General features: G+C 37.6%; 1 protein-coding gene across 1 annotated transcript in view; it reads left to right on the top strand.

Annotated features, from left to right (window-relative positions):
• The window catches only part of PKD2 (polycystin 2, transient receptor potential cation channel), a 51,285-nt gene extending 27,406 nt beyond the window's left edge, over positions 1-23,879 (top strand). The window contains exons 6-15 of the mRNA XM_047854966.1: positions 1,062-1,290; positions 5,575-5,742; positions 8,633-8,814; positions 9,948-10,068; positions 13,922-14,020; positions 16,501-16,622; positions 16,882-16,999; positions 18,103-18,266; positions 22,591-22,738; positions 23,108-23,879. Coding sequence (XP_047710922.1) covers positions 1,062-1,290; positions 5,575-5,742; positions 8,633-8,814; positions 9,948-10,068; positions 13,922-14,020; positions 16,501-16,622; positions 16,882-16,999; positions 18,103-18,266; positions 22,591-22,738; positions 23,108-23,344 — 1,588 coding nt within the window. The 3' untranslated portion in view covers positions 23,345-23,879. The remainder of the gene's footprint in view (positions 1-1,061; positions 1,291-5,574; positions 5,743-8,632; positions 8,815-9,947; positions 10,069-13,921; positions 14,021-16,500; positions 16,623-16,881; positions 17,000-18,102; positions 18,267-22,590; positions 22,739-23,107) is intronic.
• Positions 23,880-27,938: the final 4,059 nt, after the last annotated feature.

Below are 27,938 nucleotides of genomic sequence, written 5' to 3'. Positions count from 1 at the left end.
AGTGATTGACAGTGAAGAGGAAGGAAAAATTTTCATACTTCTTTGACCAGTTCTAATTTACCATTGTCTCTGCCTGGACCTGATTATTGCTCATGCTTGAGTCTTAGATACTCAGGCTCTGGGTGTGGCTACCCATCCTGTAACGGAAGAGAAGGTTACACCTGGTAGTTAACTAAAGGTCTTTTCAGAATCTTAACATTAAGGAGGTAGATATTCTATTTCTAGTTTGATAGGGGAACTGCACCATTAAGTGAATCATTTAACTCTCTCAGTGTGACACCTATAAAATGGGAAGTTGGCAAGAAACATCCTCACTTCAAATATGCTAAAGCACTAAGATTCGGTGCCATCAGTATGAATGTAAAAAAAAATCTGTGTTACTGTTTTAGACTATCAGACATTACTGAGCACCTATTAACTATAAGGCTCTGGGAAGGGAAGCAAGAATAGTCCCCAGAACAACTTACTCAATGCCAGTTAGGTGTTACCAAGTGAATGAATGAGAAGCTCAGTCTGTGTATACATATATATATATATATATATATATATATATATATGTATGTGTGTGTGTGTGTGTGTACACACACACACACACACACACACACACACACACACACATCCTATTTCTCAACAGGCCATACATGTTCGAATGCATGAGTTATATTTCTTATGTTCTTCATGCCTACTAGGATTACTTGTATTTAATAGGAGTCCTAGAAAGGCTTCTTTGTTGATTAACTTCCACATTAAAAAAAAAGAACTATAGAGCATTTTGAGCAGTATAAGTAACAGAAAAGTAAAGGGGAAACTGAGGAGGAATAATCTCTTTATGAGGACTTGGGGAGCCTTGTTCTTTTGGGGGCACAGAATTGTACAAGAACACAGCTGTTAGCTGTGATCAAAAATATTCTGCCACTAGTTTGAGGTGACTTGTGGTTACAATTTTAGGACCTGTTAGTACAGGGACAGAGTAGATGGATGTCCTTTCCTGGCTGCATCCATGTGCTGTTGTTGTTGTTGTTGTTGTTGTTACTGTTTTAACTGTTCTTATTGTAATGCAGGTTATTGGTTGAATTTCCAGCAACAGGCGGTGTGATTCCATCTTGGCAATTTCAGCCTGTAAAGCTGATCCGCTATGTCACGACTTTTGATTTCTTCCTGGCAGCCTGTGAGATTATCTTTTGTTTTTTTATCTTTTACTATGTGGTGGAAGAGATACTGGAAATACGCATTCACAAGCTACACTATTTCAGAAGTTTCTGGAATTGTCTGGATGTTGTGATTGTTGTGGTAGGTTTGAGAATAATAGAAAAATCCATACTCTGTTATAAAAACATGTTAATTAGAGTCCTTGATCTATCTCCTCTATCTATTGTGGATCCTGATATTCCTGAAGGAGAATCTAAAAGTTCTCTTTCCTATATATCAACTTCAGTGTTACCAATTATTTTCTCATTTTGTATGAGTAACCCTTCTGAATATAGAAGTGGAGAGGTATTTATAATAAGCTATCAATTAGCCACACAAATAACCAGAATAATGTGGCTGGCTCATTTGGAAGAGCATGCGACTCTTCATCTCAGGGTTGTGAGTTCAAGCCCCACTTTAAGAGATGACTTTAAATAAATAAATAAACTTGAAAAAAAAATTAAAGTGATCGCTATGTGCTGATACACACAAGTTCCAAGACATAAAAAAAGAATAACTTAGTAATTCACATTTGGCTTTGGCATGCCATATGACATGGGACACAGAAAACAATGTTTTGTCTATTCTGTTTTTTGTTAATTATATTTTTCTTCACTGCTAACAAAAATTAATTTGTATTTTTCTGCACATATGTAAAGTTAGAGCAAGAAGAAGCATCTTGAAAATATTTGGGGTGGTAGAGAAAATTTCCTTGTAGTTTAAAATTTCCTGAAAATAGTCCACAGTGTACAAAATACAGGTGAGGGACCATCAACATTTTCTGTATCCGGTGCAAGAAACCAGAAGGCAGCTAGGATAGAGTCGAGACTATGACACCTTGTAGATCCCCTGCGTGCTCTTGACTCTATTATAACTTCTTACACTTGTTCAATATGGTTTCCCTTCCACATCAGCTTAATCACTTCCTTCCAGGGGCTTCCGTAGAGAAATGCATTTTTGCAAACTTTTCTCCCATCAATGAGAACACGTAACTTTTGCGGAGTCCTGTTACACATTGAAGCATATAAAGACATGTTTGTTACATGCCTAAAAGTCCATCCTTTCCACCATCATCCTCCGTCTGATGATAGAGATGCCCCTCTGAAATCTCAGTTAAGTGATGCATTATCCTATCAGGGTGCCCTTTTCTGTTACCCTACTTCTTGGCCACTATTCTCCCCCAGACCCCAGCAACCAAAAATTCGTTTGGGCTTTGTGAAGCATTTACATCAAGTCATTATCAGATCATCACTAGAATTAGTTGGCAAAATAGGGAAAAATATTTTCTGAAATATGTTATTAATATGTTTTAAACATAGAAAAAAATCCTCATGTTTGAATAAAAGAATGCTTAAGACATTGAAAAGAACTATATAGATTTATACTGCACAAATATTAACACGAGCAATAATAATAATCATCATCACTAACACTTTAGAAGTTATGTGTGTCAGACACAGTTCCTGGTGCTTTTCATATACAGAAGTATGTTTAATCCTCACAATAACCCTCTTAGCCACTCTTCTGTTGCCTCTCAAGCTACATGCATGTGCTCTTCATAAAGAGTTTTTACTTAAAATAAGAATTCCTCCAGAATACTGTGTGGAAGCCATTCCACCTTGATGCACAATGGCTTGTGTCACATCACACAATTCCTGTAGGTAAGCTCTTGATCCCCAGAGTCTCAATACATTAATAATAACAGAGTAACAAAGACATTTCGCTATTTAAGGAGGGAGGAAAGGCCATGAGACTGGAAGAATTTTTCAAAATATTTCTGTACTACATGATGGAAGAGTGCAGCCCATCTACATTAAAAACTATTCTAGAAAACAATTATTGTTTGGGACTCCAAGGTTGCAAACCCTGCTTTTTTAGTTTATATGGGTATATTTATAGTTCAGGTCGTTGAGAATAATGGTAAAAGTGTGATAGTATGCTGGTTAGTGGCAGGTTTGTTTGGGTTTTAACCAAATACCTTTAATATCAACAAAAGACTAGTCAGTGGCAATGAACCTTTTTGATTATGTACACCTATACGTGAGAACTTTGACAACACACCCTAATGTATTCCATATATTTGTAGCGTGTGTGTGTGTGTATACACTTGTACAAACATACACAACATAAAATTTGAAAGATTTGGTTAAAAATAAATACAAATAGAATTCTAGCACTTTCTTTTCACTTGGATAGAAGTTTTAATATTTTATTCCCACACCTCAGTGAATCACCTTGTACCTGCTTTGGAGAAAATAACTGATGATGTCATGGAAATTAAGGATAGTTTATTTGGCTCAGCAGCCACAAGATTTTGCAAGTATTTCTTTGAAAACTTGCTTCACTGTGCTATTGTTCTTTTTTTTTTTTTTTTTAACTCTTAGTACTGCCAAGACAACAATTCAGACAGTGTGCTTTTGTAAAGAACAAGGAAGGGCTACTGGAATCCTACTTCTCCTTTGAAACCTTCTCTGACCTTGCAGAAATAAGGGCATGCTTTCTGCTCATCCCCAAAACAAGTCCTGTGCTCCACTGGACCTTCAACCCCATGAAAAAAGCAAAGGTGTTTTTATTTTATCTGGCCCAAATATGCTAAAGCACACCCGAAACTTGAAAAGTAATTATGTGATAAATATAATTACAACATCTTGGAACCACTCGAAATCATTTTTTGTATTTTCCTTTTGTTTCTTCCAACAAAGACTTCGAAATCTGTAGACTTAATTTAGTCAACCGTTTGACCTAAACAATGATCTTTCAAAACTAGTGGAATTACTGAAAAAAGAAGACTGTTAAAAAGTCTAAATTCAAATAATTTTGTTGATTGGTAGGTTTCAAGGGTGATAATTATTAATTTATTCAACAAGGATTTTCTGAGCACCTGCTATGTGTCTGGCATTGTTCTAGGCATTGGAGATATAGGAAAGAACCAAACAGCCCAAACTCCTGCCCTTATGAAGTTTATGTTAAGGAAGGAAAGTTCTTTCGTAGATAAGGATGACAATCCCAAAGAAAACCCAGGACATAACTCAAATGCTTACAAAATCTCTTTTCTCATCTTTTCTCTCATTCTCTATTTTGAAGAAAACATCTCAAGGAAATTTAGTATATTGATATGATATTGATATTGTATAAATGACCAAAGCAACTATACCTAGTGAGAGCTGGGTAAAGGGTTATTGTTATTCAGTCAGTCAACCCTTCCCTCTCAACTAAGTCAACATAGAGAAACATTTTCAGTGTATTCAGAGAGCTCAAAGAAAATAATCCTACCACCAGCACAAAAATACAAGATTTGCTCTGGAAGTTCTTCACAGAAAACAAAAGATGGTAAAGATTGGCATCCAGGCAGGTTTCTGCTATGATAATCACCTGGAGTCATGATCAAGAAGCCATTTCAAGAAGGGCTAATGAAGTGGTCTTTGACCATCATTCATGAGAAGAGAGAAGGAATGGACAGCAAAGGTCTCAGCACCTAGGACAGCACACCTGCTGTGGATTCAGATCCCATTAGGAAGCCCAGGTTGTGATGGTTAACCCCTAGCACTTTCCATACATATACCTTAATCCAGTGATGATGGATGCACGTAGGGACCAATGTTGTCAGTCCGGAACTGAAGCAAAGTTGCATGGTCGTGGGGTAAGGAACAGAAACGAGGGAAACCCTTGGCTCACACATATTCCCACTGCAAGCCTTCTGGAGCCCTCTCTGACCATCATTCATTCCCACCATCCTTTAAGACCAAGCATATTCTTTTTCCTTCGACCACCCCTTTTAGAATGTCTTGTTTCACCCTTCACCTTATGTTGTACAATGCCAACTCCTTAGTAGGCTTTTGGGTTGCTTATTTTTGTGTGTGTACCTGGTCTTGAACCAGAGTGTAAGTTTCTTAAGAACAGAGTTTGTGCATTTTACTTCTGTTTGTTCCTCTTAGCCCCTGGCACAGTGCTGTATACATAGATGTCCACTTATGTATTTGTTAAATAGTATAAGGAATGGATGGCTGGCAACTGAAAAAAAAAAAAAAAAAAAAAGCAAGATGGGGCTGAGAAAGCAGAAGGGTGGAAAGTGATTTAAATGAGAGTGGCAGAAAAAACAAGGCATCCTATTTGAATTTGATTTTGTAATACAGCAACATCTCTCATGTGTTTGTGCACATGGACACATGCATTTATTGGATTTCCGTTCCTAGCAAAGGGAATGCAAACAGCTCATTGTTTTACTTGTATTATGGCTGTGCTCAGCATTTAACATTTGTATGAGTGATTTGGATAAGTAGATTGCTGAGCCCTAGGAGTAATACATGGGTAAAAAAAATAGTCATTTTAAGGTAAGTTGCATATTTCTAAAACACTGTAATAATATATAAATCTTTTGTTTTCCAGCTGTCAGTGGTAGCTATAGGAATTAACATATATAGAACATCAAATGTGGAGGTGCTACTACAGTTTCTAGAAGATCAAAATACTTTTCCCAACTTTGAACATCTGGCATACTGGCAAATACAGTTCAACAATATAGCTGCTGTCATAGTATTTTTTGTCTGGATTAAGGTAATTTGCAAAGTTCATGTTCTGGATTTTCAATAATATTTTTCCCTTTCTTTTTTTATTTAAAATAAATTTTAATGTTTATTTATTTTTGAGTGAGAGGTGGAGGGAGAGTGGGGGTGGGGGTGAGGCAGAGAGAATGGGAGATACAGAATCTGAAGCAGGCTCCGGGCTCCGAGCTATCAGCACAAAGCCCCACACGGGACTCGAACTCATGATCTGTGAGCTCATGACCTGAGCCAAAGTCGGACGTTTAACCGACTGAGCCATCCAGGTGCCCCTTTCCCTTCTTTTTATTAACATGAGTCACACAAAATGTTGGAGGACTTGAGTGTGCTTTTGTGGTTAAATTCAAATGCCAGCCAAAGCTGCTTCATATTTTACAAGTAAGCTAGCAGGATTCATGTGATCTTTCATCTGTGTATGATGCTTCCTACTACCTGCAGTTTTGCAAAACCAGTCCCTGCAGATTTGTTTCACAAATGCAATAAGACACCTTCTCAGTGTCCTTTGGGTCTGTGGCCCTCAGCTACACTAACACAGGGACAGGTTGAGTTTTACCTGATATCGGGTGACCAGGTGAAGGAAAGGGAACTAAGAACAAGTTGGGGAGAATGGGGAGGGACAGAGAGATGCACTGGAAATTATCTGTGGAAGGACTGTCTCTTTCCCAGGTGGAGGCCATATGGCCATATGGCTTTACCTAGAATTGAGGTTGGGACAAATACATACACTTCTGAGTAGTACCTTTATGACTCATCTCCTTTTCCAAAACAGTGTGCATTTCCATGTGTGTGAAAAGTTAGGGCATTTCATACACAAATGAGCCTCAATTCTGGAGATGCAGAAAATTTTAGTAATAATGGGGGTAGCTCCCCAGCTGTCACTTGTCAAATTCTATGTTCTGCTATCAAGACAGTAGCTACTAGCCACAAGTGGCTATTGAAATTTTAATTTTAATTAATTAAAATTACATACAGTTAAACATTCAGTTCATCAGTCTCTCTGGCCACATTTTAAGATCTCAATGTCTGTATATAGCTGATGGCTACTATATAGGGCAATGGAAATAAAGAACATTTCCATCATGTCAGAAAGTTTGATTGAACAGCACTGTTCTAAAAGGTAGTCACCAGCAGTTATTTATTTTCCTGAATTGGTATTCACACCTGAAAGGCTTGAGATTTATCAGAGGATATAGATCTCATCCTCTCTTCCTATTTATTTAGTTACATGCTTGTTCAGGAAAAACCACCACTAATACACCAAACCTTTATCATAAAATAGTAATAATAATCCACATCTAATAGGAATTACATAAAGAAATGTGATTACCACAACCCTCAAAGAAATTTTATTGTGGCCAGAAACAATTTGTAAGAGTTCTTTAAGTAAAATTCTAGAGATTCCCTTTCAATGTGTCCCTCAGGTTGAGCATTTTATTTAGTGTTTTGCTTGTAAACATTCTCCCAAAACTTTAAGAACCATTAAGTTCTTTAAGGCAGGGATTGCAACTTGACTTCTGATGTGTCCTCCCAGCGTTCTTCCCCCAAGACTTATGCCACAGGTTGTCATGCCCCTGGGCTGTGAGGAACATCCTGAACAGCCATCCTTAGTGTCTCGTTTACAGAAATGCTCAATATGATTTTGCAGTCAGATAGCGCTGGGCTAGACGGCTGGCTCTGAGCCCTGGCTGACACCTGGGGGTAGAATACCAGTATTTAAATCATCGCAAAGACCTGAAGCAGTGTACATTGCTCTTTCCACCGTACCTGGCACATCATTGCTAAACAATAAATGACAGTTAATAACATGTGATGAATATTTCCTGGAGGGATTTTTTTTAACTAGTTTTCACTTGTGGGGTTTTTTCCCTCTTTTAATTTATTTTCTTAAAAATATTGATTTATTTATTTAGAGACAGCAAGGAGGGGAGGGGCAGAGAGAGGGAAAGAGAGAGAAGCCCAAGTAGGCTGTGTGCTGTCAGCACAGAGCCCAATGTGGGGCTCAATCACATGAACCTTGAGATCATGATCTGAACTGAAATCAAGAGTCAGATGCTCAACTGACTGAGCCATCCAGGTGCCCCTCCCCATTCCTCTTTTATTTCAATCTTCCTTGGGGTAAAAATATCACTAATCATCTTAATTATGATTTAAACCTATTTTTACTGTATTGTAACCATGTAAAATGTAAGCAACATCAGGGGAGGAGCTTTGTTCTGTGCACTGCTGTTTGCAACTCCAAGAATAGTGCCCGGCACATGGTAGGCATTCAACAAGTACTTTTTGAATGAGAAAATAGAAGTTGCTGGGTTTGGGGACAAAAGCAAGTCATTATTCTCTCTCTTAAAAAAATGTTGGGAAGCTTGGGATTTTCTCTTCCTTTCTCTCTGCCCATCCCCCCACTCATGCTCGTTCTCTCTTTCTCAAAATAAATAATGAACTTTTAAAAAAAATGTTGTAAAATACACATTAACATAAAATTTATCACTGTAACCATTTTTCAGTGTACAATTCAGTGGCATTAGTTACATTCACAATGTTGTGCAACCATCATATATATTTCCAGAAGTTTTTCAGCATTCCAGCTGAAACTGTATCTAGTAAAAACTAACTCCCAATTCCCGCCTCACCGCAGCCCCTGGTAACCTCTATTCTACTTTCTGTCTCTATGAATTTTCATATTCTAGCTACCCCATGTTACTGGGATCATACAATATTTGTCTTTTTATGTCTGGCTTATTTCACTTTAGCATAATGTTTTCAAGGTTCATCCATGTTGTGGCATGGATCAAAACTTTATCCCTTTGTAAGGCTGGGTAATATTCCACTGTGTGTATATACTATATTTGTTTACCCATTCATCTGTTGATATCTTCCCTCTCTTACAGCTCTTCAAATTCATCAACTTTAACAGGACCATGAGTCAGCTCTCCACAACCATGTCTCGATGTGCCAAAGACCTCTTTGGCTTTGCAATTATGTTCTTCATCATCTTCTTAGCATATGCTCAGTTGGCATACCTTGTCTTTGGCACTCAGGTTGATGACTTCAGTACCTTCCAAGAGTGTATGTAAGTATATATGAAATTATAAAAGAAAAATTTAATCAGAGCTGTCCTTGCCTCCTCAAGGATAAAGAAATCTTTATGGTTGCTATTTAACCACCAAGTAGTTTTAAATAGTTATTTAAAAATAAGAATTAATTATCTTTCCCAGAAGCAATTACCCACCAATGTAAAGATGACAATGTATAATACTGATAAACTTAAGGTAGCAACTCTAAAGTCATAAGAGATAGAACAGCTACAGTAAACCAATATGATTACAAAGACAGAGGTCTTCTTAGCACCAAGAGCGGATGGTAGCTTTTAAGAGACCATTTGCCTAGATTTTCATTCTTATTCAATATTGTTGCCATGTATTTTAAACTTCAGGTTATTTTCTAGAAAAAAAATAGTATTTCTAATATTCTACGAGAAACTCAAACCAATGTAGGAATTTTCTGTCCTTTTCCAAAGTTCTCATATATGATATTAAGACTAAAAAAAAAAAAATAACCAATACTACATTTCCACGCCATTTGGAAAGAAGTCAGTCAGGAAAGGAGAAGAGGATTATGATAATGGAAGTTAAAAGGGCTTTTTGTGCTGGGGGATACCAAATTAATGTTGCTGTTCGATGGAAGTCGGAAAGGGAAATGATTTTACTGATTAAGACCCCAGCATTGGCAACACATGGCCACTCAACACCACTTTGAGAGCGTGTGAGGATATTGGATCTTTGAATGCATACAATTTTGGCTATCTTTCAAAGTCTTTTTTTAAAGAGGTTTTAAATTCAGACCCAGGGTGACTGTGGTGAAGTTTAGAGTTAACCATCCATGTTTTAGCCAGATTATGGATTAAATTCTTGTAACTGGTTGCTTTATGAGTCATCTAATAATTATTGTATTTTCTTTTTAACCAAATGGAAATAATGTATTTAGCACAAAAGTATATGATTTTTATTCCAGAAAGCTTCAATTGCTTGAATAGTTAGCAAGAGTTTTCCAAGGAGACTGACAATTTTCTATTATCTGGCAGCTGTGCACACTGATAAAGAGGTCCAAAAGTGTGAAATCATCTTTAGGAAATGTTACATCAATGCTGAACAGTCTTTGTTTTTGTATTGTAGTGTTTTGTTTTGTTTTGTTTTGTTTTTATAGCTTCACTCAATTCCGTATCATTTTGGGTGATATCAACTTCGCAGAGATTGAGGAAGCTAATCGAGTTTTGGGACCAATTTATTTCACTACATTTGTGTTCTTTATGTTCTTCATTCTTTTGGTATGTACACTTTTGTTTACAGTGAGGTGATTTAAACTTCATAAATCACCATCTTCCTTTTTCTCTCATGCTCTAGAGTCCTTATTTTTTAAAAGACTCAGGAAAAACTATAGATGAGAATACATATTTTATTTTACTTCTCATTGATTCAGTTTTAAGTCGCCACCAAATAATCTTTTGCATTGTCTTTCATTTATCCATATATATGTCTATTCAATGTAAGAAAAAATTAGGTCACATGCAAATTGATAGTCACCTAAAATAATGCTTTGCCTAAAAAGTAGACTACTTACATATTTACAGCCTTTTTTTAACACAGATGTCAGCACTTTCGTGATCACTTGCTAGCATGACTTTTCATTCCTCTTTTTCCTCTTTTCTTTAAAAAAAAAGAAATAGGAACTGACAAAGCAAGCTAGATCCAGGATGTCAAGAGTAATATATGAGTTAATTATTGCTTGTCAAGCTTAAGATACTTTGTCTTGAATTACTTATATTTAACACATCTAGAGACTGCCCACAGAGAGTATTCAAATTTTAAATTTAAAACTAGCTAACAATGGATGGAAATTGCTTTAAAAGTTACTTTCAAAAATAACTTTTCATTCTCTTGATTTGGTACAAATGAACATTTTTAACATTTTGACCCTAAGTTAATTAATATTTTTTAAAAGGCATTTTGTTCTTCATCTTAACATTTACACATTTTACTGAGTAATTATTCATTTAAGTTAGCTTAACCTAGGCAGTGGGTGTTTTTTTTTTAAGTTTATTTATTTGGGGCGCCTGGGTGGCTCAGTCGGTTGAGCATCCGACTTTGGCTCAGGTCATGATCTCGCCATCCATGAGTTCGAGTCCTGCATCAGGCTCTGTGCTGACAGCACAGAACCTGAAGCTTGCTTCGGATTCTGTGCCTCCCTCTCTCTCTGCACCTCCCCTGCTTGCACTCATCTTTCTCTCAAAAATAAATAACCATTGAAAAAAAAATTTTTTTAAGTTTATTTATTTATTTTGAGAGACAGAGAGAGAAGGAGGGAGGGGCAGAGAGAGGGAGAGACAGAATTCCAAACAGGCTCCAGACTATCAGCACAGAGCCTAACACAGGGCTTTGAACTCAGTAACCATGAGATCATGACCTGAGCTGAGATCAAGAGTACGGTGCTTAACCGACTGAGCCATCCAGACACCCCAGCGTGGGTGTTCTTTATCCAAACACTAATATTTAAGTCTTTCCTTACATTAATCATCATCATAAGAAAACAACAAAATTGTCTCCGTTTTCAATAAATTTTATAAGATCCTTTGTGTAAAGTTCAGTAATTCAGCATAATATTCCCTAAGTTTGTCCAAGCATTTAGTGGTTATTTACAGATTGAGTATTAGATCTACCTTGGTAGGATTGAAAGAGTCAGCAATATCACGCAAGTCCATTTGTATCTTGCACAAATGTGTTATTAGTTTTAAAGTTAGGCCTCTCTAGTTTCTTTTTTCTATCATATGTTAAAGAAAAAAATGGAACAGTAAGCCTTTTTCATCTCTAATATTGGTAGTACTTTGGATTCTGGAGCATCTGAATCCCCGAATCTCTACTAGGAAAACAAAAACCAGGAATTGAGAGCTCTGCAGTGGACCCTTTAGTTAACTGCTGGCCACCTAAGTTTTCTTTGTGTGTCCTTCTGCCAAATGAGGAACATACCTGTGGCAATTTGAAATGGTCAAATGTGGACTTGTTTGAATGTTGCTTCTGGTAGGCGGTGCCCTGCAATTGTTCAGTCATTTCGTCAAATCAATCACTAGAACATGAAAAGAAGCGTTCAGCTTCTGTCTTTATATTAAAGTAATTTTTTGTGCTGTTACACAAAAAGGAATTGCTCTCCCTGAACTCCACTCCTCTACCCCTCACTCCCCCAGAGACAGGTGGGGAGTTACAGTCAATACAGATTTTTCTTTAAAGAAATGACAAGCCGAGTGCAGGGTTGGCCATTTTTCTGTGATGACTGCCGGGTGTTAATTTATTGCCCTGGCTGTAAAAGAAGCTACCGTGGTGAGAGGTGGCCCAAATGAGCCAGGAAGCAAAATCCTGTCATCACCAGGAAAAGACCTCTGATTGCACAATTAAGCAAGCCTTCTGAGACAGGGTGGAGAGGAGGGGGGCTTCCTCTCCCCACACTTTCAGTAGTCTTTCTCAGCCACTTTCAGTTTTTTAAAAATCTCTTCAGAGGACCCACCCTTTAACCCTACACCTAAGATATTTGCAGGCATTAGCTAACAACCATTTGGAAACTTTTAAAAAGAGAACATTAGTTGCCTGGGTTGGGAGCGAGAAGGTGGGAATGTTGCTCCAACTGCAACGGTCTGTACTCGGAATTAAACATTAAGCCACAAACTTACATGCATCTTATATTTTATTCTCATTTCTGCTACAGAATCTTAAGTAGTGTTCCCCCTTAACTTGCAATGATTTAGTAGCCCATTAAAATAATAGAGCTCCCATTTGTTCATTCATCCATTATTCAATAAATACTTGCTGAGCCACTATTTCCAGGCAAGCTGCTATGTACTGGGGGTACAGTGGTAAGGAAAATAAGAGACCAGCTCTGCCCTCATGAAAATTCCACAGATTTGTGGGGGAAAACAGACATAATCAAACACACAACTCTGAGTCCAAACCATAGTTATGTGTCAAAACGGAAAAGTGAAGGAAGAGCGTGTTAAAGAAGGACTGGATCAGTTGGGCGTGGAGCTTCAAGAAAAACCTGTTGGAAATACAAACCATTATCCTGGGGAGAGGAAAAGTTAGGAAAATGAACTAACCGTCACTGAATAATAATAGCTATAAATATGTAGCACTTACCATGCGTTAGGTCCTGTCCTAAGTACTTTTACATAGATTATCTCATTAATTCTTGTAAAAATCTGTACTATTATTTCTCCCACTTTATTAATGCAAGAACAAATAAATTTTAAAATAAAGATTAGAAAAAAGTTTTTAATGTTTTTATTCATTTTTGAGAGACAGAGAGAGACAGAGTATGAGCAGGGGAGGGGCAGACAAAAGAGGGAGTCACAGAATCAGAAGCAGGCTCCAGGCTCGGAGCGGTCAGCACAGAGCCCGAGGCAGGGCTCAAACTCACAAACCATGAGATCATGACCTGAGCTGAAGTTGGACACTTAACTGACTGAGCCACCCAGGCACCCCTAAAGATTAGAAAATTTGAACAATATAGTCTTGGCAGTGCTAAGACTGAAACCCTAATGTGCTTGACTCCAAAGTCTTTGTCTTTTTCACTAAGCTTTTCTTGACCCTCTTCTGTGAAGCCTACTGTATTTCTATTTGGAGAGATCTTTTTTTAACTCTTCAAAACATGGTCTGTAAATCTCAAGTAATATATAACAACATTTGGAATAAGCATAGGATTCCACTTGTCTGTATTGATTGTTGTAATTTGAAGAACTATGTAGAGTTCTAAATTTCTAATAATTTATGTCAAATGAAAAAAATGTAGAGAACATAGACAAGCAAAAATAATAAAATAGAGTAATACCACCATCCATAAGTAAATACATCAATATTTTGTTGTATTTCATTCTTATCTTTTTTTGCAAAATGTATCACAATATATGGTTTGTAAGTAAGAAAATATATTGTATTTTCCTCTGGCATGACTTAATGGAAAAAATAATTTTCCCAAAGAATATAACAGCAAAACTATTAATTTATGACTTCTTAAGACATCAGATTACTTAAAAAAAAAAACTGAACAAAAATACATATGTCAAATTTTGGATTGATGTTTGGAAAGTATATTTAGGTTTCTTCTTTAATCTCAACTTTCCTCTAATTTACAAACAGAATATGTTTTTGGCCATCATCAATGATACTTACTCCGAAGTTAAATCTGATTTGGCCCAGCAGAAAGCTGAAATGGAACTCTCAGATCTTATCAGAAAGGTATGACAAGCCCTAATTCTCAGAATTGTTTTCATCCTCTACATATAATGAGCATTGTTTCAGCCAGATTTCCACAGCAACACTGATCCATTGTCATTGTTAAAATAAAGAGTAGATTGCTACATTTCAAGAATGATTTAAAAGTTCTCTGTCTCAGAGCTAGAGATGGGTATGCTGTTAACTTGGACTTAAATTCTGGGAACCCGTAAACGCCCTAGAATTAAATTCTCAACAATCTCTTTCGACTCTTGAGAGCTGAGCTGCTGGCTTCATCACCTTCACTTATTTTGACAACACCTCCAGGTGGCTCTCACTTGCAGTTCCAGAATTCAGAATAAATTGGAAGAGAAAAATATAGACATCTCTGCTTTTTTCTATCTCAGATGCAATTTAAAAGGAGAAAAAAAAAGTTTAGAAACAAATATTTTGTAGTCCACCCTTTACCCTTGATCTTCCAGAGAAGTTTTTAAATAGTCAAAGGAAAACTGTCCATGGCATCAGGCCACAGCCTAAGGGTCTGAGGACTTTCACTTAAGCACGCACCCTCTCAGGAAGTTAATTGTTAAATGGAAGGGCAGGACAGGAAAGCTGGGTAACTTTGTTCTTTTCAATGTGACTTCTTTATTTGGTCTAAAGTATAAAACTTAAGCAACAACAAATAACTACATCTGAAGTACACAGCTTGTTCCCTAACATCATTTTGCTAAGATACCAGCGGCTCCTTGACTGATCTTTTTCTGTTGGTTCAAGTCATAGGACTATGTTGTCTGTCCTGTTTGAACAGAGAACTTCCAGTTCTTTTTTTTTTTTTAATTTTTTTTTTTTTCCAACGTTTATTTATTTTTCGGACAGAGAGAGACAGAGCATGAACGGGGGAGGGGCAGAGAGAGAGGGAGACACAGAATCGGAAACAGGCTCCAGGCTCCGAGCCATCAGCCCAGAGCCTGACGCGGGGCTCGAACTCACGGACCGCGAGATAGTGACCTGGCTGAAGTCGGACGCTTAACCGACTGCGCCACCCAGGCGCCCCAAGAGAACTTCCAGTTCTTAAAACAAAATCCCTTCCATAGGACCTGAGATGTGTGTTATCCTGAATTTTGCAACGACAGCTTATTACACGTTAGTAAATCTCCAACGTATATACAAACAGTCCTTACTTTGCGCTCTGGTTCTGGTATGCACAGATTTCAATTAGTTCAGTTAAATAACACCAGCCTCTCAATGCAGTTCATATATCAGTTATCACAGTATATTGACTGTGAATAATAGTATAGAAGTACAAACTTGCAATTCTCACAGAATATCTTAGTTATCACAGTATATTAACTGTAATAGCATGACTATAAACTTCACTGCTGGCTCTTCAGTCTACAAATCATTACATAAGTAACAGATGTGTATCATAACCGGTGAGCATAACATCACTTCTTACAAAGTCTAGGATTGGTCCCTGAGCATCTGCTGTTCAGTTCAGGCACAGAACATGTAGTTGTGTTGCTTCTGTATCTCCCTGTGAAAAACCCATATGACATTTTGCAAGAATGCGTGATGGAAAAGGAGAATGGGCCAGCAAAGATGAAAGCATAGCAAAGAAACAAAGAATGACAACACTGAAAGTGAAATTCAAAACCAGTGTAACAGATTTCTAGGCTATGTAGCTGGGCGTGGAAATGTTGACATTACTACCCTTCAAGGTCTTGAATATCAATGGATAGACAGATATACAGTCAAAGAGCTTAGTGAAGCACATTTATCAACATGAACGAGGGCAGTGGTTATGAGGAAAAGGCTGACAATGTCTTCAAGGAAGTGACACTGACAAACAACTTCACATTAAAGGAATTCTTGGAGATATGTTATGACATGGAAAATGCAAAGGATAAAATGTTGGGAGCTGACCCATATTAAGAAAAGATTATGAAAGCTCCCCAAGACATAGAAAAGATGTTTACTCCATATCCTACGTTATACAGGAAGAAAGCAAGCGCTGTTCAGACTACTCTGGATAAATTTTTTACAAAGAAATAAAACATTTTAATTTTCAGTGTTTCTGAGGTTTTAAATTTCAGTGTACCAAATAAATATTCACCTTACTGTTTTTAAAATTTTCCTAATAAGTTTATAACCAACACCAAGAAAATTTTAATGCTTTGATAAAAAGTTGTTTTTTTAAGTTTGTTTAATTAATCCCCACACCCAACACAGGGCTTAAACACATGACCCCACAATCAAAAGTTGCAAGCTCTTCTGACTGAGACAGCCAGGTGCCCCTCATAAAAGGTTTTAAAGGTCATGGAGCAATCATAATTTTGCCTGTTTATTATTAACATCACTTCACATAGTTCAGGCTTGCATGGTCATTTTTATAATCCTGCAACTACCATGCAAAGCAAGGTCTGCACAGGTAGTTAGTTACTACTGTAAATGGATGGTAAAGCGCATGTAAAAAGAGAATAAACTAAACCAAATCTTTTCAACAGGGCTACCATAAAGCCTTGGTCAAACTAAAACTGAAAAAAAATACCGTGGATGACATTTCTGAGAGTCTGAGGCAAGGCGGAGGCAAGTTAAACTTTGATGAACTTCGACAAGATCTCAAAGGGTAAGAATCACTCTTTCTGAGGCCCAGGGAAATTCTTAATGGAAAGATAAGTTCTTGGTGATAAGGATATTTTTGGCCCAAGCACTTACTCATAGAGATGCTCTTTTTTCAGAGTAGGTGTCTTTCTGGCACATATTAATAAGAGAAGGGCTGGCCCTGATTCAGCAATTTCTCCTTTATTCCTGCATTTTGGTGTCCCTTTGTTTTCACTGTACTATGTACACAAGTGATTTCATCTGTAACCTCTCAATAATTTCAGGAAGGGCCATACTGATGCAGAGATTGAGGCAATATTCACAAAATATGACCAAGATGGAGACCAAGAACTGACCGAACATGAACATCAACAGATGAGAGACGACTTGGAAAAAGAGAGGGTGGGTCTCATTTAGGAGAACATGATTTGATTCAGTACCCACAGTGTTTCAGACACCATGCTAAGTCATGGATTACTGAGAGTCTGTCTTTCTCCTCTCTCTGTCTCAATTTATGTTGTAATACCCAGCTTGTTCCAAAAAGGATATATAACATAATAATATGTAAAAATGCAATAAGTTGGCATCAGTGTAAAACAATCAAAATGAAAAAAATGAAGTAAAACAAAAGTGAAATATAAAACTAGACTAGGAAGCTAAAAATGCTTCCATAAAAATACATGTATGTTGATTAAAGATTAGGCTATAAATCTGGCCCTAAGTTTTCTGGCCATCAGCTTCAAAAGGGAAACCTGAATAGTCACACACCTCACTGTGTCCATGAGAGTGGAGGAAAAAAGATTCCTCAGGAGATGTAAAGCTAATTGTTCTTTAACATTTATAATGAAACAAAACTAACTACTGCCTTCCATTTGAATACTTCTTATGAAATTGTTAGAAGTAAACTCCCATGGTCTTTTATAATCAGAAAGGATAACTAAAAGCTTTAACATTAACATTAAAAATAAATGGTTAAACGAACCAAAAAATATCCATTGTAATTGAGGTACAGAGAATGCAGGTGAATACTATATACCAAAGTTCCTTCTCTATGAGGAGTAGTTTCTAAACTCTGCCCCACCGAATGGTGCCAGCAAGTGAAAAACTTCGCCAGGCATAGTGAAATCACCTTTCACAAGGCTGCATTTAGTCAAAATTTTTACTGTAAGATTATATCCTTCCAACTTTGTAGCTATTAAATGTGTTATCTTTTATGAAAAGGTGATAATATATTTCTTCCTCTATCTTTTTTTCTCTGCTTTGTTCTATTTTTAATGTTCTTTCTTGTCCAAACAAGTTAGCAGTCCCTTGCTGGTCATTAAGACCTGTTTTGAAAATTTGCCAATCCATGAAATTTACAAGTGTGGGAATCACAGTCTGGTGTTAGCCACAAAGAAATCCTAGGTAATTGGTACATACCCATTTGCCATTTGCCCAAGCCCTCAGTGAAGCTCTGTGGGGACTGGGTGTTCTTGCTCCTCACCCAGTGATCCAATGTTCTTCAGGAGGATCTGGATCTGGATCACAGCTCTTTACCACGTCCCATGAGCAGCCGAAGTTTCCCAAGAAGCCTGGATGACTCTGAGGAGGATGATGATGAAGACAGTGGGCATAGCTCCAGAAGGAGGGGAAGCATCTCCAGTGGGGTTTCTTATGAAGAGTTTCAAGTGTAAGTATAAAGGAATTGGCAGGATTTGTGTTGACAAGAGTTTAAATGAGATAAAGCAGTTTCTCCCACCTCTCTCAGTTTAATTCTTTCCATTACTAATCATCAGTTCTTTTTTTTTTATAACTTTTAATGTTTTTTTTTCAATAGAAGTAATATGTTTAAGTTAGCAAGTAAATAGAAGAAAACATTACGATCTCTCCTATTCCCACTAACCCAAAATGTAATTTTGGTGTTTGTATCTCCATTTACATGTTTTTTGTTTTTCATGTGTTTTTTGTATTTATGGCGTAGCACAAGGTATATCCCAAAGAATGTTCCATGAGCACCTGAGAAGAATGTATGTACTACTGTTGTTAAGTGGAGTGTTCTATAGGCGTTTTTTAGGTCTAGTTGGTTTGTAGTGTTACTTAAATCTCCTATTTCCTGTTGTTCTGCCTAGTTTCATCTACTTTTTAAAAGTAGGGTATTAAAGTCTCCAACTATTATTATTAAATTGTTCCTTCATTTCTGTAAGGTTTTGCTTTGTGTATTTTGGAACTCTGTTGTTAGGTGTATAAATGTTTATAACTGGTATATCTTTCTAATAGATTGACCCCGTTTTCATTAAAAAATGTCCTACTTTATCTCTAGTAATTTTTTTTTGTTTTAAAGTCTTTTTTGTCTGATATTACTATAGCAACTCCAATTTTCTTATCATCGCTTTTTGCATGATACACCTTTTTCTGTTCTCATTTCCAGTCTGTTTGTATCTTTGAATCTTAAGTGTGTCACCTGTAGACAGCATATAGTTGGACCTGGTCTTTTCATCCAGTCTGGTAATCTTTGCCTTTTGATTACAATATTTACTTCATTTACATTTAATGTTATCATTAATATATTGGACTTACAACTACCATTTTTCTTCTTGTTTTTTAAATGTTTATTTTTGAGAGACAGGATGTGTACACACATGTGAGCAGAGGAGGGTTAGAGAGAGAGGGGAACCAAGGATCCAAAGTGGGCTCTGTGCTTACAGCAGACAGCTGGATGCAGGGCTTGAACCCATGAACTGTGAGATCATGACCTGAGCCAGAGTCGGATGCCCAACTGACTGAGCCCACTCAGGGGGTCCCTTATTTTTCATTTTCTGTAGGTGTCATATCTTTTTTTGTCCCTCTTTTTCTCCTTTGTTGCTTTCTTTTACATAAAGTAATATTTTCTAGAGCAACAGTTTAATTCCTTTAATAATTTTTTTCACTACATTTTTTAGTTATTTTTTTAGTAGTTTCTCTAGGACGTAATATATACAAATTGATTTATCAGGATCTACTTCAGATTTATATTAACTTAATCCAAGGCGATATAGAAATACCATTCCTATATAACTCCTCCCCTGTTTTGTGCCATATTATACATATTAATCTATGTTACAAATCCAATACAACATTGTCATAATGATCACTTCATATAATTTTATGTCTCTTAAAGGAGACAAGAAAGAAGAGAAAGTATATATTTATAGAGTTTGTTATATTCTTTTTCCTACTTACCATTTCTGGTTCCCTTCATTCGTTCCTGTGGGTTCAAGTTACCATCTGGTGTTATTTCCATATTCCAGTACAACTTTGCTCTTACCCCCCTTTTGTCCTGCTCCTGTCAAATATATTATTATATTTCTGTATGTTATGGGCCCAACAATACAATTGTGTACATATTGTCTTACACAATTGCTTTTTAAATCAGTTAAGAGGAAAAAAAGGAGAAGAGATATGAATTTGTACTGCCTTTTATAGTTACATAATTACCTGTACCCAGTGCTCTTCGTTTTTTCATGTGGCTTCTGATTACTATCTGGATCACTTAATGTCAGCCTAAAGAACTTCCTTTAGTATCTATTCTAAAGCAGGCCTGCTAGCATGAATTCCCTCAGTTTTTTTTGTAATCTGGGAATATTTTTATTTCCCCTTCATTTTTTTCTGGTCTCCATTGTTTCTGATGAGAAGATAGCTGTTAATCTTACTGCTAAGATTAGCAGTAAGATCGTAGCAGTCTTAACCTCAGCAATCTAACCTTAGCAATCTTACCTCAGTGTTATACATAATGAGTCACTTTTCTCTGATACTTTCAAGATTTTTTCTTTGTCTTTGTCTTTCAGTATTTTGACTGATCTGAGTGTGGATCTCTTTGCAGTTATCCTATTTGGAGTTCATTAAGCTGCTACAATGTGTAATATTTTCATCACATTTAGGAAGTTTTCAACCATTATGTCTTAAAATAGTTTTTTGCTGTTTTCTCTCCTTTCCTTCTGGGATTCCTACCCTGTGTTTGTTGGGGTGCTTACAGGTATCCTACATTTTTCTTCACTTTTTGCCTCTTCGGCCCTTCAGATTACATAGTTTCTATCCATCTATCTTCAAGTGTGCTGATTCTTTCTACTGCCAGCTCAGATCTGCTGTGGAGACCCTTAAGTGACTTTTTCATCTCATTTATTGTACTTTTCAACTCCAGAATTTATATTTGGTTCCTTAAAATAATCTGTATCTCTTTGTTGATATTTTCCAGAGCAGACCAGCCTCATCTTAACTGTTTATCACCATAATCTCCATTGTTTTCAAAAGCACTCTTAGGCTTAGTGCTTTGTTCCAAATAAAGCCAGTTGTCTTGGGGGGAAGCTTTGGAGCTCTCTGTTCTGTGGCCTGACTATCCCCTGGGCAAAACCCCTGTGCTACTGCTTCAGAGAGAGGAGCAGGAACAGTGGTCTACTTCCCAGAGTGATACCCCTGTTTCATGAATCAAGCACTGGGCTGGGATGGCAGCCTTCGGTCTTCTCAGCTTGCCTCTCCGGGCGTGGAAACTCCACCCTATAGTTGGCAGATGAGTGGAGGAAGAGAGCCTTATAGCTCGCTGCCACTCTTGTCTGGATTAGATCCTCTGCAATATGGATTCGGGGGTGGAGGCACAGGGATGAGAACTGTGCAGCCCACCCCTTCCTGTGAGATACCAGAGCCCCCCACTGGGAGTAGAAGGGAGTGGGAGCCCTGTGTTCATTGCCTAACCCAACTGGAGTGGCACTTCTGTCACACTGAACTGGGGGAGAAAGAGAGGGAGCAGACTCTCTGAAATTCAGTGGATTTTCTTAAATAAATGCTTCTTCATTTGCTGTGTACCCTTAAGAAAATGTCCAGAGTTTTGAAAAAAAAAATTTTTGATAATTTTCAACAGTTGCAGTTGTTTCACTGGGAGAGGGCTTACAAAGCCCTCCTGTCACCATTCCAGAAGTTGTCTCCTATTTCTATGTTTTTAAAGCATTTACATAAATTTTTTTATTCAAAATAATGGGATCACTAGTGAACAGTGTTTTCCAACTGCTTTATTTACTTAATATATTGTGAATACCACTATTCCGTTAAATATTCTATCACCGGGGCGCCTGGGTGGCGCAGTCGGTTAAGCGTCCGACTTCAGCCAGGTCACGATCTCGCGGTCTGTGAGTTCGAGCCCCGCGTCAGGCTCTGGGCTGATGGCTCAGAGCCTGGAGCCTGTTTCCGATTCTGTGTCTCCCTCTCTCTCTGCCCCTCCCCCGTTCATGCTCTGTCTCTCTCTGTCCCAAAAATAAATAAACGTTAAAAAAAAAAAAAAAAAAAATATTCTATCACCATACAATTTCTGGTATCTCCATAGAATTCCATTGTATAGATGAAAATAACATATTTGAAAATTTTTCTATTAATTATTTAATGTAACCATTTTTCAGTGAACCACTATTAATAAGCAGAACTCTAATGAATATGCTGGTAGCCCAAAAAATCACATATATACTTACTTCCTTCCTTTGGAAAATTTTCAAGAAATGGAATACCTGAATAAAAGCTAAACATACATTTATAAGACTTCTAATACAATGTTGACTTGCAGAGAAGTTGTGCCAGTTAGCATTCCCATCAGCAATATATGAGTTTATAGCTAAAGTTTGAGACTGCTGATTATCATCTTGTTTAAGAAAAATATCTTAGCACTTCCATTTGAAAAGCCAGCTGGGGAGCACCTGGGTGGCTCAGTTGGTTAAGTCCAACTCAGCTCAGGTCACGATCTCACGGTTCGTGGGTTTGAGCCCCGTGTTGGACTCTGTGCTGGCGGCTCAGAGCCTGGACTCTGCTTCAGATTCTGTGTCTCCTCTCTCTGCCCCTCCCGCACTCATGCACTGTCTCACTGTGTCTCTCAAAAATAAATAAATGTAAAAAAAAATTGTTTAAAACAAATTTTTTTAAATGAAAAGCCAGCTGGGCTGAAAAGACAGCCCACCACATGAGGTGGCTTTCCCCCTCTCACCTGTGGTTTCCTGCAGCCTGGTGAGACGAGTGGATCGAATGGAGCATTCCATCGGCAGCATCGTGTCCAAGATTGATGCTGTGATCGTGAAGCTGGAGATCATGGAGCGGGCCAAACTGAAGAGAAGGGAGGTTCTGGGAAGGCTTCTGGATGGGGTGGCAGAGGTAAGTGGTCATCTGACACAGAAACACTGATTCTAGAAAATATCAGGGTAGTCATATTTTGTAGTGTTTCATCTGAGAGGGTTTCTGAGATGTCTATAACTACAGATCAGTGCAGATCAGATGATAGTCTGGAGGTGTTACTTTCTTAATACTGTTCTGATGGTTCTGCCTTCACTGAATGGTAGAATTAAGTCAAAAAGTCACTCCAGTAGCTCAGAGAATTGCTATATATGCTATAAATCGCCAGTGTTATTTAATGTTATTTAATGTCGACAGATTATTTGGCCCCCTGATTTCCTAAGGCAATTTCTAAGTACAAAAGTGTGCATCCCCAACCCCCAACATCCTGATCTCTTTTTCCTTTGTTAGGATGAAAGACTGGGTCGTGACAGTGAAATCCACAGGGAGCAGATGGAACGACTAGTGCGGGAAGAGTTGGAACGCTGGGAGTCTGATGATGCAGCTTCCCAGATAAGTCATGGTTTAGGCACGCCGGTGGGACTGAATGGTCAGCCGCGCCCCAGAAGCTCCCGCCCTTCTTCCTCCCAGTCTGCAGACGGAATAGAAGGCGCAGGTGCAAATGGGAGTTCCAATATCCAAGTCTAAGATGTGTGTTAGTGTGTGTTCCTAATAGGGGAGAAAGGGCTGTCCTGAATGGCCAGAGCAAGTACACTATTTATATGCCCTGACCACCATATGATGCTGGTCTTTGTGACCAAATGTTAATTCTTCTGCACTTTAATTTATTTTAGATAAACTTTGCCCATGGATCAAAGAAGATTTTTTTTTCTCATATAAGAAACCTAGGTGTAAATATTGAGTACAGAAAAAAAAAATCTTTGTAAAGTACATGGAGTGGTCTTCCCACTTGCTACCATGGATGAGTCTTCTCAGTGGACAACAATGTAGCCTTTAAAGCTAGGAGAGAATTGTCAAAAGCCTTCTGAGTTTTATTTCCAGTCACAAAAATCAGTATTGTCATTTTTGCCCAGTGCGTGAAGGGAAAGTAGGGGCATTCTTTCCCACTCGGGCTTGGTTTATGGACGTAAAACATAGCTTGCTTTAAAGAAAGGAACCCTTTGTTTCAACTACCTTCCTGGGGCAAACATTTCCAAAAGATGAGCTGGAAAAGAACTATGAACCATGGAATGGGTATGTAGTCATTATGCTAGAATGTGTATGAATGGTGAAGATACATGTTGAATACTGTGCTTTTTTATCATTGTATTATATTTCATGTCCGTGGGAATAACTGTTTCATTTATTCATCCTGTTTTCACTCTCATTTAAAATGAGCTGCGTGATGGGGCGCCTGGGTGGCTCAGTCGGTTGAGTGTCCGACTTCAGCTCAGGTCATGATCTCGTGGTCTGTGAGTTTGAGCCCCGCATCGGGCTCTGTGCTGACAGCTCAGAGCCTGGAGCCTGCTTTGGATTCTGTGTCTCCTTCTCTCTCTGCCCCTCCCATGCTCATGCTCTGTCTCTCTCTGTCTCTTAATAATAAATAAACGTTTAAAAAAAAATAAAAAATAAAATGAGCTGCGTCAAACCACCAGATTGATTGTAGGTTAAAATGTCATCTCTAGCCATGACATAGGAAAATTAGAAGGAGCCCTGTCACTCAGTTTGACTTTTTCTTTCTTTCTTTCTTTCTTTTTCTTTTTATGTTTATTTTTGAGAGAGAGAGACAGACAATGAGCGGGGGAGGGGCAGAGAGAGAGGGAGACACAGAATCTGAAGCAAGTTCTAGGCTCCGAGCTATTAGCACAGGAGCAAGTTCCAGGCTCTGAGCTGTTGTTAGCACAGAGCCTGACGTGGGGCTTGAACCCCCACACCCTGAGATCATGACCTGAGCCGAAGTCAGATGCTTAACTGACTGAGCCACCCAGGTGCCCCATCAGTTTGACTTTTTTTTATAATTAGTTTAGTATAAAGATTCGTCCATATATTCTCTTCCTGCATGGTTCAACTTACTTGCAACTGAAATGAACGTTGTAACTGGTCTGGGAAAGCCGACTTCCTAAATGTTTTCATTATGTACTGAGGGTTTTAACTCAGCAGATATGTTCGTTTGAAACAAAAATTTACAGGAGTTTTGAAATTCATATGCAAACATTATAAAACTGAACTTTGAGTTTTATGCTGTTTTAAGAATATGGAACTCAAATAGTCTGATTCAGCAGTTCAAAACTTGAATGTATAATCTAAATGGAGCTCAATTTTAATGAGAAGGAATTTCTGGTATTGAAAATTCATTCATGATCAGAACGTATCAGCCACAGATTGAGCTTGCAGCAGTTTTTGGTTGGTTTGTTTGTGTTTTCATTAGGAGAGGGTCCCACCAAATTTATAGAGAAGAGATTATTTCTCAATAAAAAATAAAAAAATCTTATTTTTCAAAAGTGTTGAATGAGGTGGCCTTTTGAGAGAGCTAATGGGACAAGCAAGAGAGAATGCGTTGCTGGTGAATTAACTCTGACTTGGAGAACAACAGAAGGGAGGCCTGTGTTTGAATGCCTGGCTTTAAGTCGTTTACGTGATTGATAGAATAGGTCAGTCAAATCTTCAGTGAAAACCTGAGCAAACAAACCTGCCTAAGCTGGCTTCTATAGAAGTGATACACATTGGGTTTCTTTAATAGTTATTTCTCATGCTTTATTTCCATCTTTACTTTCTTTTGAATATGCTACATGAAGTTCTTTATTACTAGGTACTGAAGTTTGCATTCCAGGGATATTGAGTGTACGTATTTATGTGTGTGTACCATGTTGTTACATGTAAACAAACTTCAATTTGAAGTGCAGCCATTATGTGGTATCCATGTGTATTGACCACGTGCCATATATTAATTATGGTCACTAGAAAATCTTTTTATGTACTTATTATCATCTTGTTTCTCATTTCACCTGTACGATTTTACAAAATTCTTTCTTTTTACCCATAAGTTACATACTTTTTTTCTCTTTGGTCATGGAGAATTCCCTCCTTTTCCCTTCCTATCATCTTCCCCTCTATATCTGTGATTTTAAGAAGATGTTACATATGCAAGTCTCTCGACAATTGAGAATTTCATTAATGTGTAATATTGAGCACTTTACTTCTTAATAAAGACTTGGTATATTACAGATGTAATAGTTGTCTGTTTCCTAAGTAGAAGCAGCTGGGTAATTTGCCTTGTATCATGAGACCAATTACTAAAGGTTTAGACTTTGAAACAGGCATCTTCTCTTTTATGTCCAAAAAATATGATTGACACATTACTTCTTCAGCAGTATGTACCTTCATTAAGTTATTCTGATGACCGTATAGTATTCCCTAATGTGCAACCACATTTTACTTATGCATTTCTATAGTGAATAGTTGGTTTTAATATTTCTGTTATTTCAAAATCTTTGAACGTCAATGTTAATTCCCTCGTTGACTTTTCATGAGTTCCCCCATGGGTATATAACAGGAGTCAGACTGCTGAGTGCCAGGCCTATAAATATTTAATTTTATTCGGAACTCTCAGGTTGCCCTCTGGAATGACTGCATCCGTCCATGATTCCACTACATGCATGAGATTCCCAGTTTTATACATCCCCTCACCAGCACCGGTCCCATCCAGCTTCCTGCTTTTTGTTAATGGCATGGTTTTAAAGTGAGGTCTCATTTTATTTTGCATTTCTCTGATTCCTAATTCCTAAAGTTGAACATCCCCTCATATAAATGTTCAACATTTGGATTTCCCTTTTGCTAAGCTGCCAATTCAAACCTTGAAACTCTTATACTTTGATCTGATGGGAAACAAGTATGTTTTTGTTCATTGCTTATTTTTCTACTGGGTCATGGTCTTTTTTTGTTGATTTGCAGAAGTTCCTTGCGTGGTTTAAATATTAATACCTTATCAGTATTGGACTCTTGTTAATATTTGCTTGTTAATGTCTCTCAACTGACAACTTTGTCAATATTTCCTTAATTTTTATATAGTAAAATCAATTTTTTTTTGCTTTATTGTGTTTGGGGTTTTAAAGAGACCTTTATAAGATCAAAAACTTTTATTTATTAAACTTAGTTTTATCTTTCACATTTAATACATCCCAAGAGTAAATTTGTATAAGGCCCACAGGTATTTTTCTCCAAATAATGAGCCAGTTTTTTATTAAATAAGTCACTTTACCTTACTGGCTCATGATGTCATTTCAGGGTCATGTATAAACTCTTTAGCCTTTTGCAAACTGATCTATGGATATTCTTGCACAACAATTTTTTGTTGGTAAGGTCTTTTTTTTATTATGAAATTGAGCTACTTTTGTGAAACTTTATTTTTCCATGCAAGTGTTCGAACAAGTTTGGTGGGCTCCTATTAGAGGGCGGACAGAGAAAAAGTTCCCATTGGGATTTAATTCGAATTGCATTGAATTTATTGTTTAGTTTGGGGACAACTGACATCTTAACACTATCAGAAACAATTCTTCACTTATTCAGAACTTCTTTAATGTCCTTTAAGTGTTTCTTAAAATTTAATGATCCTATGTATTTATAATATGGTTTTATTGGTACTGTGAACAGAATCTTCTATTATATTTTCTAGTTGGTTACTGCTGATATAAAGGGAAATTACTAATGTTGTATAAATTAATCTTACATGTAGCACATGTGTTGAACTCCTTCACTAGTTCTAATAGATTCTGTATTGATTCTTTGGGTTTTCTGGGGGTAAGGCTAGCTCATTTGTAAGGACAGTATTATGTTGGAGAATAGCAGTAAGACTACACATGCTTGTTTTGTTTCTGGTATTGATGGGAATGTGTTTTAGTGTCCTAAAATAAAAGTCAAGACAAGGACTTGAGTCCACGTAGTTTATTTGGGAGGTGATACTAGGAAACAGGAGCAGGAAACAGAGTGAGCCAGGAAAGGAGGAGATACAAGCGTACTGGTGTGTTAATGAGGTTGCCTCTGTAGGCAACAGAAGCTCAGTTCCGCCTCTGGGAACCCTACAGAATGCCTCTCATAATTCCCCGTCTGAAGAATGCTGGGCTGAGGCTTTGTCCTGATCCCTACCAGTGGAGGGGTGAACCCCCCACACTTTCAGGCTACACTTGCACTGGGGCTGAAGAGTTTCTTTCAGCTTTGGAGGCCTCACAGCAGGAAAGTGAAGAGATTTGTGGTGCAGGTTTGAGGTGGGATGCTATCGACGTGATCTGAGCTCACTTGAGCTATC

This window comes from Prionailurus viverrinus, chromosome B1, assembly GCF_022837055.1.
Source record: "Prionailurus viverrinus isolate Anna chromosome B1, UM_Priviv_1.0, whole genome shotgun sequence".
NCBI lineage: Eukaryota > Metazoa > Chordata > Mammalia > Carnivora > Felidae > Prionailurus > Prionailurus viverrinus.
The sequence above is the reverse complement of the archived record's forward strand: the minus strand, read 5'-3'. Positions and strand labels throughout refer to the sequence as shown.